Genomic DNA, 13,306 nt, shown 5'->3' on the forward strand with positions numbered 1-13,306 from the left:
TGGTCTTCAGCAGTGGAGAAGATTCCTGTATATCCAATGTCTTGAAAAGTACCACAGTGCCTCTGGAAAGAGGAATCAATCACCAGCAGCGTCAAAGGTAAACAATGGGAAAAGGAAAGGTGAATTCCTCTGCCACATTATTCAAGGTGCTCAGCTTCATAAAATCAACCAAAATTGTTACTGGAGGTGTGTGTGGGGGGGGAGTGAAAGTGAAGAATTTCCTGCCCGCAGCTCCCCCGGGTGTCCTGGGGAGCATGACTGTGTTTGCACGTTGAGGTATTTTCCCTGCCTTTGTCTCGGCGCTGGATCATGAGCTCGCTGGTGTCACATTGCTCTGCAACTTCCCGGAACGTGCCAGTGTTTCCAGGAGTGAAACATACATTCCCCTACCCCCTTTCTTCGACCCCCGTCCACAGCCTGACACTGGAGCTGGAGAGCTGCGGCTGCTGCTGGCTGGCCTCCAGCCATCCACCGACCCAGCTAATGAGGGCCAGGTTTATTCCGCTAGCACGGCTGCCAATGTAGCTAGGAGGAGGAAAAGAATTTCACGTCAGACACGACTTTCCCTTTTTTTTAAAGTGCATACATTTGGGGTGTGTGTGTGTGAGAGAGATCTGCTGGGATACATACACTATATAATCAGAAATAGCAGTGCAAGCTATTAATAAGCATGTACTAAATAACCTCAGACCGGGCTCTCTAACACACACAGCTATGTGCTGTGTGTGGATAATTACACTGCATATACGCAGCAGATTCATATACTCGACAAAATACTTTAGCCATCTAACCGTTTTCTCTGGAAACACACAACCCACTGCTTCAGTCGTTCACGCCTAGCGCTCATCTTCTCGTAGATCCGGAAAACAAAGGCTCCCGCGTGTGAGGGGACAGGACTGAAGTGTGATGAAAAATAAAACGCCGGGCAGCCGTCAATCGATGTACAACCAGAAAGGCCCCCTTAACCTCGCTCCCTCCCCCCGTTTTTTTGAAGGAGGCGAGAGCTGATTCAGTTGCGCGAGTTCTGTCTTTCTTGCCTTCTGTGTCCAGACAGTCCTTTCTCCAGATCAGTTTCAAGTGCGTTTTAAATGACTGAAGGGGCACCCAATTTTTGCAATGCTCTAAGTCCCCCCCCCGCCCACTTCTTTAGAGACGTGTGTTTACAAATGAATGTTCCGGGTACAACAAGGAAAGGGGGTATTGCCGGGGTGGGAGAGAAGTGTGATTATTGCACGGCGCGATTTCAGGGGCACTGCAGTGCCAGGCTCATTTCTGGCCGGACGGAGAGGGTTTGAGCTAACCGAGGGATGCTCTTTAGTGCAGGGCTAAAGACGTTTAGGGGCGATCAGGGTGAAGGATGCTAGATAACAGGGGCAGGGCTTTGGGTTCTGGTGTCTGCTTCTGTTCATCACATCGAACGCTGCTACAGCTACACTCCGTATTCATCACGTTCACACTCATCAGAGCCGGGGCTGGAGGCGCTACTCCTCTTCCCAGGAGAGGAGGGAAAGGCAGGGCGCTTCTTGTCCTGACAGAAGACTAGGGAAAGTGAGAAAGTGACATCCCTTTTGCTTTGTCTTGCTCCTCCCATGTCCCAATTTAGGACCGTCCCTTGTAGAAAAAGGAGAAGGGCGGAGCGGGATGGTTCTGGGGGGCTGGAGTTGGGATCGCCTTCCAGGTAGACGAGAGCAAATTGTCAGATCAGAAACGGGAATTATGTCATTCCTGCGGAGGAATGAATTCAAAAGCGCTTCCTTGTGTGGCTGATTGACAGCAGTACACGCCAGGGAGAGTATATAAAAGCAGAGAGTAGCCCCTCGCAAGCCACTGGAAGGAATCTCAGCCAGACCACAGCAGATTCCGCAGCCCCGAGGACGCTTGGAGTTTGCACTTCGCTTTTTAAAACAACTCCCGCTCTCTTTCTTTTTGGATTTCATTTGGAGCGTTAACAATAAAAGAGCAGCAGCAGATCCTTTTATGCCGGGTAAGGGGGGACACCTTTTAAGATGTCACAATGCCGCGATTGGCAGAAAACTGCTATTATGAGCGATGGGTGATGGATTTGTCTGTCTGCTTATCTGTCTGTCCTCCATCTCCTCTTAGGTCTGCTTAGCTCAGTAGCAGAGCATCTGTTATTCAATCCATCTTTCTTTTGGACGACCAACTTTTCAGCTGTCACGATAGCTGGGAATTTTGTCCCCTAAATACTTCCTGTTAACAAGTATTCATGAATTGTGCACATACAGTACAGGTTTATTTTTTGCACAAACAGATTATAGGACATCTTTCCTGGTGATGGTTAGTTAGGTAGATAATATGATTAAAGAAGCAGCATTTAGAAATGGGGTGTAAACACGTTTGTTATACTACTGGTCATTGCATCCTATCTACCATAATATGTACATTAGATAGAAAAGGAAATATTTGTAAATGGCTGGTGTTTCATCTGTCAAAATGTACTTGAAGTAGGATTTTTAGCTAACCATCCCAGATTTGCAGATAAATAGTTTTGTAATAATGTCTTGAGCAGCAAACACTTATAGTTTTATATTGAAAGTTTGACTTTGTGTAAAAGATAATGTCCCTGAGGTTGTTTGCATATTTAGGTTAGACATTTTTTAAAGTATCAAGGTAGCATACTGGTATATTGAAATGTATGTGTCTATACAGTGCAGCTGGCAAACTGGGGTTGCACTATTTAACAGACGTGCATACACATACACAAGTTTAGATGAAAATGCAGATATACTGCTTACACATCTATATAACCATACAGGAATACCTAAAGGGAATGCTATCTATCTAAAAGTCAGCACTGAAATAAATTTTGTGTATGTAACTTTCTATAGTGGCATGTTTAAAAGTTGAATAGAACTCATGAAATTCTATTATCTTGCAAATAATTCAGCTATATGTTGTGATTCAAAGTGGACTTAAGATGGAACAGCTAGTATACTGGCTATCCTGTCACTTAAAGCCTTGATGATATCTCATGGAAAAATCTTGAAGAAAATTCTGCTTACATAGCATAGTTTTTCTGTATATCTTTAATTTTTTATTGTTAAGGATATGTGTATGAATACAGGATCTTTATTTTTAAGAATTCACTTGAAATCATCATGCTCTGCATTTGATGTCAAAAATCAAGTCCAGAGCATGCAACTGTGATGTCATAAATGTAAGAGCGTGACCACATATAAGGGATAAGCAGCAGAACTCTTAATCACAAATATCCTGTTTCATCTTAAAATGAACAAACAAGAAAACCACAAACAAACAGGAAGAAAAATACTGTGAATATGTGCTTTTGCATATAAACAGAATTGCTTATGGTCACAGTTGTTTTTTTTTCCAGTACAGTTCCATGAGGCATCTGAAGGTCTTATAGACAAAGACCATTTTCCTAACTGATCGTTTTTGTTTATTCATAGGAGTTATGCTACAGAGGAGCAGGCTGTTGTGGCTAATTGTCTTGCTAACTTTGTGGGCTTCTTCAAATGCTCAGGGTAAGTCCTGAAACTTCTTAACTTCCTGAAGCTTGAGGCATTTGAAAGCAAGCAGAAATTACAGTAATTTGCAAAGCTAAATGTTGACTTTTAAAAATGAGATAGCTAAATCACTGGAGACAATACAGTAATAGCATAATCTAAGGAAAACCTGATTAAAATAAACAAAGTAAGACAAAAACTTTAAGATAAGTTTTATTTCTACTGGCACATTTGGATGATAACATTTACCTATTACTGACAAAAGAAATATAGAAAAATAGTTTTCTCCTACTGAACATTGACCTAAATTTACCTATTCTTAATTGCTAAATGATTCCTTTCTGTAATGTGTATGTAATATGAGACTTAAATGGACTGGGTGGACGGGAGCTGCTTTGTCAGAAATTTAGAAAGAAGAAAATCTCTGTGGATCAAATTCAGGCTGGGTGTAAAAGGGCACAATGCCAGATATTCATTTCCATGTGGCCTCCTGGGCCAAATTCATATCTGGTGTAACTCTATCCTCTTCTTGAGAGTTAACCTTTTGTAACACGGTGTTCATAATTTGATTCTTCTTCGCTGAGAGTTAGAGTAGGTAGCTTGAAATCCTGTCCTTGTAAAAATAAGCATGGTTATGTATATGGAATTTTGTTCACTTTTACTAAGGATTTTTTTTTTACATATAAAGTTACCAAATAGATGAAAGTGCTAAGTAGATGGAAATGCTGTTTATTGTGCCATGCCAAATATAGCACATGTGCTTCTATCTTCCAAGCAGATGGGAGTAATGGGTTTATTTTGCCAAACAGGTAGCAAACATGCTAGTGTCTATCAAATCATTAGAATTATTGGGTGTACTATGCACACTTATTTTCCCTTACACCCATTTTTGTATTCACATTGCTACATGCTATTGACTTTTGCAGATGGTAACAAGGAAGATGAGACGACGTTTGACTTATTTCAAATCAGTAACATAAACCGAAAGACAATTGGAGCAAAATTATTTCGGGGTCCAAATCCCACCGTCCCGGCATATCGTTTCATCCGATTTGACCATATACCTCCATTTAATCCAGAGAAATTCAAACAGATTCTCAAACTCATCCGGAAAAATGAGGGCTTTATTCTTTCTGCCACCCTAAGGCAGGACAGGCAATCCAGAGGTACTATCATTGCTTTAGAGGGCCCTGGCATCTCTCAGAGACAGTTTGAGATTATTTCCAATGGCCGAGCCAATACCCTGGACCTTATCTATTGGGCAGATGGCTCCCAGAATGTGATTTCCTTGGAAGATGTGGACCTAGCAGACTCACAATGGAAGAACCTCACAGTGCAAGTGACAGGGGAGAACTACAGCCTCTATGTTGGTTGTGACCTTATTGACAGCTTCATCCTGGAGGAGCCTTTCTATGAGCAGCTGAAAGAAGAGAACAGTAGAATGTATGTGACAAAGGGGTCCATTCGAGAGAACCATTTCAGGGTAGGTAACGGGAAAGCGTTAGGGTCTGTGATGAGGTAAAGAATTTAGCTACATTTAATATTAGGAGACAATGGGCCCAACTGTACTTTCACATGTACTCCAAAGTCAATGGGGAAGCATGGATAAAAGAACAGAATTTGCTCCGATACATCTTTTAGTTGATTGCTTGGAGTGAATTATATGAATCTTAGTGCTCATGAAAGTGAAGGACTGATACAGCACAGTCGAGAGCCATGCAAAACACACTCCATCCATCTGTATAGGTTTCCCCATGCAATATGTTAACATTCAATAGCCCTTTTTCCCATTTGTGAGGCTTCCCATAGCAGAGTCCCATATTTTGTGGTGAATTTTAGAGGTGGTCAAAAATTTTGCAAGAGAACATTTTCTGTGAGAAAACACCAGATCAGCGAAAGTGAAACGTTTCATGGTAATTTGTCAATTTTAATGAAATTTAATTTTAAAAGAAAATTTTTTAAAAACATTTAGACAAGGTTGAAACATTCCATTTCAAACTTTTCAGAACAGGACATTTTGCTTTTCTACTTTTAAGTGACTTTGTTTCAATTTTTAAAAATTAATTTGATATAAAATAAAATTTTAAAAGTCAAAATTGGAATGAAACATTTTGATTGACCCAAGATTCATTTGTGTGTATGTGTGCGGGGGCGGGCGTGGGATTTTGTTTCAAGGAAAATTCCATTTTTTTTTATTTTGTTCCATTTCAGAATGGAAAACATTCTGAAATTGTGGATTTTCCTGCAAAATGAAAAATCCAGCTCCTGTCCTGCTCTAGTGATTTGTACAAAGTTCTTCAGGGGCTAGGTTGAGCCACCCAATTCTTTATGCCTGAAATCAAACATGAAATCTTGTCTCTGGAGTTGAAAAGCCAGTGCTTGCAACCCACTGTGCTACATAGCCTCTGCTCTGATAATTGGATCTCTAATTGAATTGTATGGAAATAGAGATTTGAACTCACAACAAGACAGCAGCATGAAAACAGCTAATCATATATTACTCTATCATGACTCATTCTGAAAAAAACCACTTGCTTTTGCACTTCATTAGTATAATAAATAATAATGTAACCAAGTTATCAAAGTTAACTTTTAGTATGTATTTCTCTTGGCTTGTATCCTACATTACTTTTGAGTATTTACCTGTGATTAAATCCAACTAATAAACTGGGGAGGTTGATAGGTGGAGAAGAATACATACAAAAACCTCAGTGATATAAATTTAATGCTGAATTGATCTGAAAGTTGTTTTCTTTGATTACAGGGTCTAATTCAAAATATTCATTTAATTTTTGATACTTCAGTAGAGGATGTTCTGCGTAACAAAGGATGTCAGAGGAGCCAGACAAGTACGTATATTTTTTCACACTATCATTGTTTAATTGAATCTGAAAATGAAGAAGCCCAAGGTCCATATATTAACCTCAAACCATGGCATAGGTCCCATTGAAGCCAGTGTGAATTGGAGCAGAGGTAGAACACGTCTCTGGAAGGTTTGGAATTGTTGACAAGCTACTTATGAACATTTTTTGGGAGTGACAAACAATGCAAATTGTTGTAAACAATTAAAATATTGCTGAATAGATATAATCAAAATATTGCTTCTACCAGATAATCTGATTTTTTTTATCCCTGCTGCTCAGATTTAGAATTTTGGTTCTTTGTGTGGGTTGGGGAAAAGCTAATTACCAAGGAGAAAGTTACTGAAAGTTGGAAAGAAAATTTAATATATGTGAAAATATCCATGTACTTCCATGAAGGAATGTTCTCAAATGATTAGAGCAAGGGATTGGGGAAATGTCTACATTACAAATTACTTCATACCTCTGGTTGACATAAATTATGCTGACCTAAGCACCGGTGTGGACATAGCTACCACCTCTCCTGGAGGCAGGAGTTGTTAAACTGACAGGAGAGCTCTCTCTCATCAGCTTAGTGCAGGGATCAGCAACCTGTGGCATGCGGCCCCTCAGGGAAATCCACTGGTGGGCTGGGACGGTTTGTTTACCTGCAGTGTCTGCAGGTTTGGCCGATTACAGCTCCCACTGGCCGCAGTTCGCCGTTTCAGGACAATGGGGGCTGCGGGAAGTGGCATGGGCCAAGGGATGTGCTGGCCGCCCTTCCCGCAGCCCCCATTGGCCTGGAGCAGTGAACCGCAGCCCGTGGGAGCTGTGATCAGCCGGACCTGCAGACGCTGCAGGTAAACAAACCGTCCTGGCCCGCCAGCGGAGTTCCCTGATGGGCCACATGCCAAAGGTTGCCGATCTCTGGCTTAGAGCATCTTCACCAATGGTGTAGCTTCATTGGCGCTGCTGTAGTACAGACACAGCCGAGCAGTCACGTGTCAGGGTTCTAATCCTGACTATTTGACCGGCTCACTGTGTGACCTTAGACAAACTTTAGAAAAGTGAAATTGTTAGGTGCCAAATCTATTAGTGATATCATTGAAAGGGGCTTTGTGACTGAATCCTTGTAGGTTATGATTAAAAAAAAAAATTGTATTGGGCTGTAGAGTAAGTGTGAATAACACTTTAGTCCAGTCAGTAGGGCACTTAGACTCTGTTCTGCTCTTATGTTGGTATAACTGTGTCACTTAGGAGTGTTCCCTCACACCAATGAATATTTCGTTATTTATATGTGGTGGAACAGTTCCATCAAGAGAGGCTGAGAAAGTCTTGCCTTAGAATACCTAGTGGTTAAAGCATTGTGTTGAGAGGGGAGAGACCCAAGTTCAAATCCCTATTCCATATCAGGCAGAGGTGGGAATTGAACCCGCATGCTGGGTGAGTGCTCTAACCACTAGGCTAAAAGTTATGAAGTGGGCACCAACTCTTCCTGTAGCCACTTTGTGTGGGTTAGGTATGTTCCTAGGATGCCTAGCTGATTGACCTTGCATGCACCTCGGGAATTTTTTAAACATTTTATTAAGGCAAACTTATGAAAAAACGTTAACATAGTACATCATACATTACTTATTAAGGATTAGGTTAATATTCAAAGAACCTGGCTAAGGATTTCAGCTTGCTGGCTGGGGAGACCTCGTCCACTGAGTACTCTAAAAAAGGTGACCAAATCTCTAAATTCCTATCCTCTTTTGGCACTTCTCTTGTGTATGAACCTGGTATGACTCTTTTCTACTACAAAGACACTCCATATTTGATTCATTCCACAGGAGAAGTCAAATTTTGCCAATAACGTACAATTCAAAGTCTTCATGCTAACAATAAAAAAATGAAATTAATTTCTCATTCTGTTTATAAGAGAGATCCTGTATTGGAGCATTAAGTAAGAAGCCCAGGGTATTTCTAGGAAGACAGCATTTTGTCATAAGATTAATCTTTTTAATTTCCTCCCTAAACTCTCTAATTCCTGGACATAACCACCATATGTACAAGTATGTTCCCCCTTCCCCACAACGCCTCTAACAGAGCGTCTCCCTAGCAGCAAAAATCTGATGGTTCTTAACTGGAGTCAAAATGCCATTTATACAATAATTTATTAAAATGTTCTTTATGAACCACACAAATTGAAGATATATATCCCCTTTCTCATACAGAGACCTGCTCATCCAGATCAATTTCTTTGTCCAAATCCCTCTCCCATCTTTCCTCTGGGTTGTTTTCTCATCAACATCTTTTTCAATCAGAATTGTACGTATCTTAGAAATTAAAGCTTTTGTTCCAACTTGCTTCTGCATCAACTCCTCAAATATGGTTGAAAGACTAGATAGAGTTGTCTTGTGTCCAGATTTACAATAAAATATTTGGATTGTAAATAATGAAAATACCAACTGTTTATATTATTTACATCACATCTGTTGGTATCATTCAAATCAGTACCCCGAAACAGCCATCCAAATTGAGTAATCTCAGCTGTTACCCACAACAAATAGCCACTTTGAAATTTCCTAAGGATAAATTCCTGATTATTAATGAAAGTAGCTAAGGGAGAAGACCTCAGCAACAGGAATTTTAAAAAATCGTCCAAAGCTGCAGTGGTTTGGATGAACGGGTGATATTTCTTTTTAACCCAACAATTACTATGAATAGCTATATTTATCTGCCAGCTTGTTTGAGTTTTACCCTGTGTTTGGATGGTCTATTGTTAACCCAATCAATCACATCTTTTAATTTCAATCCATAATGATGATAAACCAAATTGAGGAAAGCTAGTCCACCCCACTTTATAGGCTTACACAGAACTATAACACTCACCCTTTGTATTTTCCATTTCCATATACATTTTAATAGTGTATCCGGCCATGTTTTTAATGTCACGTCAGGGATACCAGTAGGGATGCACTGTAACAAAAATAGTAACTTTAAGCGGATGTTAATTTTTACCTGTTTAGGTAAGAGATTTCATATTTGTTCCATTCCTCCAAGTCTTTTATTTCTGTATTCCACAGGGAGGATAATTTGCCTTAAAAAGATTCTTATGTTTCTCTGCAATATTTATTCCTAAATATTTTAACAATTCCTTTGTCTGTTTAAATTTATGTAGCTGACAACAGTTTGTTTTGACCCTCTGGGGAATATTAATTCCTAAAATTTCAGATTGATTGTAGATTATTCTGAAGCCTGATACCTGCCCAAATTCTGGAGTCAATTGTTCTATAAATTTTAATGAGGCTTCTCGATCCTGCAAATACAACAAGGCATCATCAGCATACAAAGCTATTTTGTGTTCTAATTCAGAATGTGTTTTAATGCCCTTTACCAAGGGGCTGTTTCTTCATAGTTGTTGCAAATGGTTTAATTGCCAAAGCAAACAACAAAGGGAATAAGAAGCAGCCCCCAAGGGAATTGTAATGGTGGAAATTTAGGTGCCTAGGGGCTTTGGCAATCTACAGAGCTAGGTGGCAGCTGAGCAGGGGTTTTGAGGACCCTAGTGGTGCCAAAAGTGGCAGCTAGGTACCTAAGTCCATTTGTGGATCTAGCTTTTAGATACTGTACTGATGAGTGTTCTAAACATTTGTAGGCTTGATAGTTGAGTGTCTTACTTTAGGCAGCATAGGCATCAAGGCATACCCTTCTATGGTTTTGGCACATTTCATTTAAGCAGGTTCCTTTGCTCAGGTTAGGTGAGAACTCTACATAAGTAATATTTACACTTCCCACCATTGCTGAATGGCAAAAGGGAGGAGCGAGTAGGAGGGGAAACATCTCATTGCTAATGTTTCCATTCTGAGTAGAGAGCAAATCCAAACGTGTGATCAGTTTTATCCATGGCTCCCTTGTTAGTGGCAGGACATGTGTGGGTGAAGGGACAGGTATGAGAAAGTGTAAATCTTGTTTTGGTTTATGCCATGGTGCATTCAGAGTAAAGCAGAAGGCTGGCATCCAGGATGCCAAAGTTCAGGCATCACTTCCCTCATTCCCCGGCGAAGAGTGAGCTTTGGTAAATATCAAGCCCATGTAGACATCAAGGACCACATTAAACCATCTGATCCATAAGGCAGAGCTCTGAAATTTTAGAGTAATTGATGCAATTAAAAGACTGACGGAACCCTCTTCACCTAGATGAGGATATAATGGCATGATCTGTTGTGCCAATACAGAGCAGATCTCCAGATCTTCTCTATTTGTGTTGGAAGATTACCAAGAAGGGAAATAGTGTCAGCAAAAGTAGATTGGATCATGCCAAAACCCATGGAACCATACTGTAAAGAGAAAGTAGAAGGAAAATTATGACAGTACTGCCTGCTGATACTTAGCTGGAATACCTTGCATACTTCAGCATCTGCAGTTGTATAGTCAACCAGGGAGTTGTTTTGCTACAGGTGTTCCTCCTTTCCCCCAAACCATATCCATCAGCTATGTCTGGGGTCCAAACACAAGAGCTACAAATCAGGTACATTACACAGGTTTGTTTTTTTCACCCTCTCCGGAAGGAGGCAGGTCAATAGACCAATTAATAATGTTCTTTTCTTTTTTTTACAACACTCAATTGAACACAATGGAATGGAAATTCCTCATTCAAATATGTGAGGTGGAGTCACATCATTTTTGTGGCATGCATGTGAGAAACATGAGACATGCCACACGCATGGTTGCAGTTTGCAGCTTCATGGCGCTGCCCATGTAGCTTAATTACCACAGAAGAAAAGCCATTGGTGATATACTGCTCACTGGGCTAACAAGTTTAACACATATCATGCTGTGCTGCATTCCTTAATGCACTGCAACATATTGATGGGGTGTGTGTGTGACATTCTGTATTTCAAATCATCCTAATGATCTGATGTTGAGTAAAGACATGAAAGGGAACACTGGATTGCTATTCAAGCCAAGCCTGTATATGCCTCTTCCAGTTTAAGGTACACCTCTCCCCCGATATAACACTGTCCTCGGGAGCCAAAAAATCTTACCGCGTTATAGGTGAAACCGCGTTATATCAAACTTGCTTTGATCCACCAGAGTGCGCAGCCCCGCCCCCCCGGAGCACTGCTTTACCACGTTATATCCGAATTCGTGTTATATCAGGTCACGTTATATCAGGGTAGAGGTGTATATATTGCTGTTCTGGACCTATTATTATATGGGCATAGGCCACCTTCCCAATGTGAACTTTTGGCCCATATTTGTGACAGGAAGTGATTGTTTCTGCTGCAGTTCTGGGTTAGCACCTCTCACTGATACTGGCAGGGAATTCTGCAAATGTGCAGGGAGCTGCCTGCAAGCTCAGCAGCACTGTTTCTATCCAGGCTGGCTTGTGCTCCTGGCCTTCACCTTGGCTGGATTTCACCCTTCCATTGGAGGTTTGTGAAAAAACAAGGCTTGGGCTTTAACTGAGCATGGTGATACTAGACACTAGAAGTATTTGGTCAAGCCTGGCAGGTTCAAAACTTGTTTGGGGACAATGTAACCTTTTATTTTAAATAGTTTTCAAATAAAGGTGGGAGAGCTGAGAGGGTTGGGAAGTGGGAAGATTGAGAGATGTTTTCCTGGAGCCTGGAGAGAGGCAGGAATGCTTGTTAATCACTTGGACTCCGGAGAGAGGCAGGAGGTGTAGGACATTGGACCAACATGTCCATGGGAACACTGAGCAGGCAGGAGTATAGAATGGCCCTGCTGCTTCCAGGGACTGTTCTGTGTACCCAGGGGTCCTATATTAGCAGTTCTTGTTGCTTCTTGAGTGGAACTACCATGAAGATAGTCTCAACCTTTGTGACCCATGACATTCTTGCAAAACACTTTCTGGGATCTATGAAAATCCATCATGGAGCAAGCTTTCAGATTATACTTCAGGACCTTGGTATTTCAGCACAAATCTAAATAAGGCTATTCTCTATTTAGACAATTGCTGTACTTTCAGATAAGAAAACAATTATGGTAGTTAATCCTTGGTATGGTTTGATGCCAAGACAAATTACTTTAAATTAACAACACACACCTTGATTAAGCCCCAGATGCTAGTCTGTCTGAACATTGACCAAATGTGACTGAAGTATGGATCTGCATTGGGTCTTTTTGGAATTTTAGTTGCCTCTAGATGGTCAGATATCAGCAGTGGCCAAGAAATCTTTGTCCCTTCTACACTTGATTAGCTTGCAACCTATTCTTTAGAATTTGGACCGCGAGTTGCCACAGGTATTCATGCCTGTGTTACTTCCAGATTGGATTACTGCAATCTACACTACTGGAGGCTATATCTAGTGAGCTCTAGCAAACTTCAGCTACTGCAGGATGTGGCTGTCCACTTACTGGGAGGAGTTTCTTGCTGGGAGTGGGTGGCAATGTCTTCCACTTTATTCCTGGGTGCAATTCAAGGAGTTAGTTTTGATCTATGAAATCTTTAATAGCTAGAGGCCTCTATTTTTATTTTTATTATTATTTGTATTATGGTGGCATCTAGGGGATCCAACCCAGTTCAGGTCTCTATTGCGCTAGGTGCTGTACAAGCACATAGGAAGAGAGAATCCATGCTCTCATCTAAATGGACAAGACAGACAAAGGGTAGGAGAAAGGGAATGTGATTATCTCCATTTTACAGGAAGAGAACTGAGTCACAAATAGATTAAATGATTTGCCCAAGAAAGTCTGTGGCAGGGCTAGGATTTTAATCCAGATCCCCCAAGCTTTAGGACAATGCATGAAACACAAGGCTGTCCTTCCTTTCTCCTTTGCTGATTACATGGCAGCTGAGCTGAGGTGCCTGAGCTAACTGACTCCAGATTTAAATGTGAGGGGCCGGCGGTGGAGGGTGGGGGGCAGGGCAGGCATTGTCAATGAAATCCCCTCAACTCTGGGATTACTCCTGTTGCTTTTCTGACAGGGGCCTGAATTTGTTGACTTTCAGGGCAGAGTGCAAGGCCT

At 41.1% G+C, this 13,306-nt stretch overlaps 1 protein-coding gene across 1 annotated transcript in view; it reads left to right on the forward strand.

Annotated features, from left to right (window-relative positions):
• The first annotated feature begins 1,841 nt into the window (after positions 1-1,841).
• THBS2 (thrombospondin 2) overlaps positions 1,842-13,306 on the forward strand; it is a 49,029-nt gene continuing 37,564 nt past the window's right edge. The window contains exons 1-4 of the mRNA XM_039532816.1: positions 1,842-1,984; positions 3,432-3,506; positions 4,415-4,971; positions 6,253-6,337. Coding sequence (XP_039388750.1) covers positions 1,978-1,984; positions 3,432-3,506; positions 4,415-4,971; positions 6,253-6,337 — 724 coding nt within the window. The 5' untranslated portion in view covers positions 1,842-1,977. The remainder of the gene's footprint in view (positions 1,985-3,431; positions 3,507-4,414; positions 4,972-6,252; positions 6,338-13,306) is intronic.

The sequence above is a fragment of the Mauremys reevesii genome, linkage group 3 (genome assembly GCF_016161935.1).
Source record: "Mauremys reevesii isolate NIE-2019 linkage group 3, ASM1616193v1, whole genome shotgun sequence".
Taxonomy (NCBI): Eukaryota; Metazoa; Chordata; order Testudines; family Geoemydidae; genus Mauremys; species Mauremys reevesii.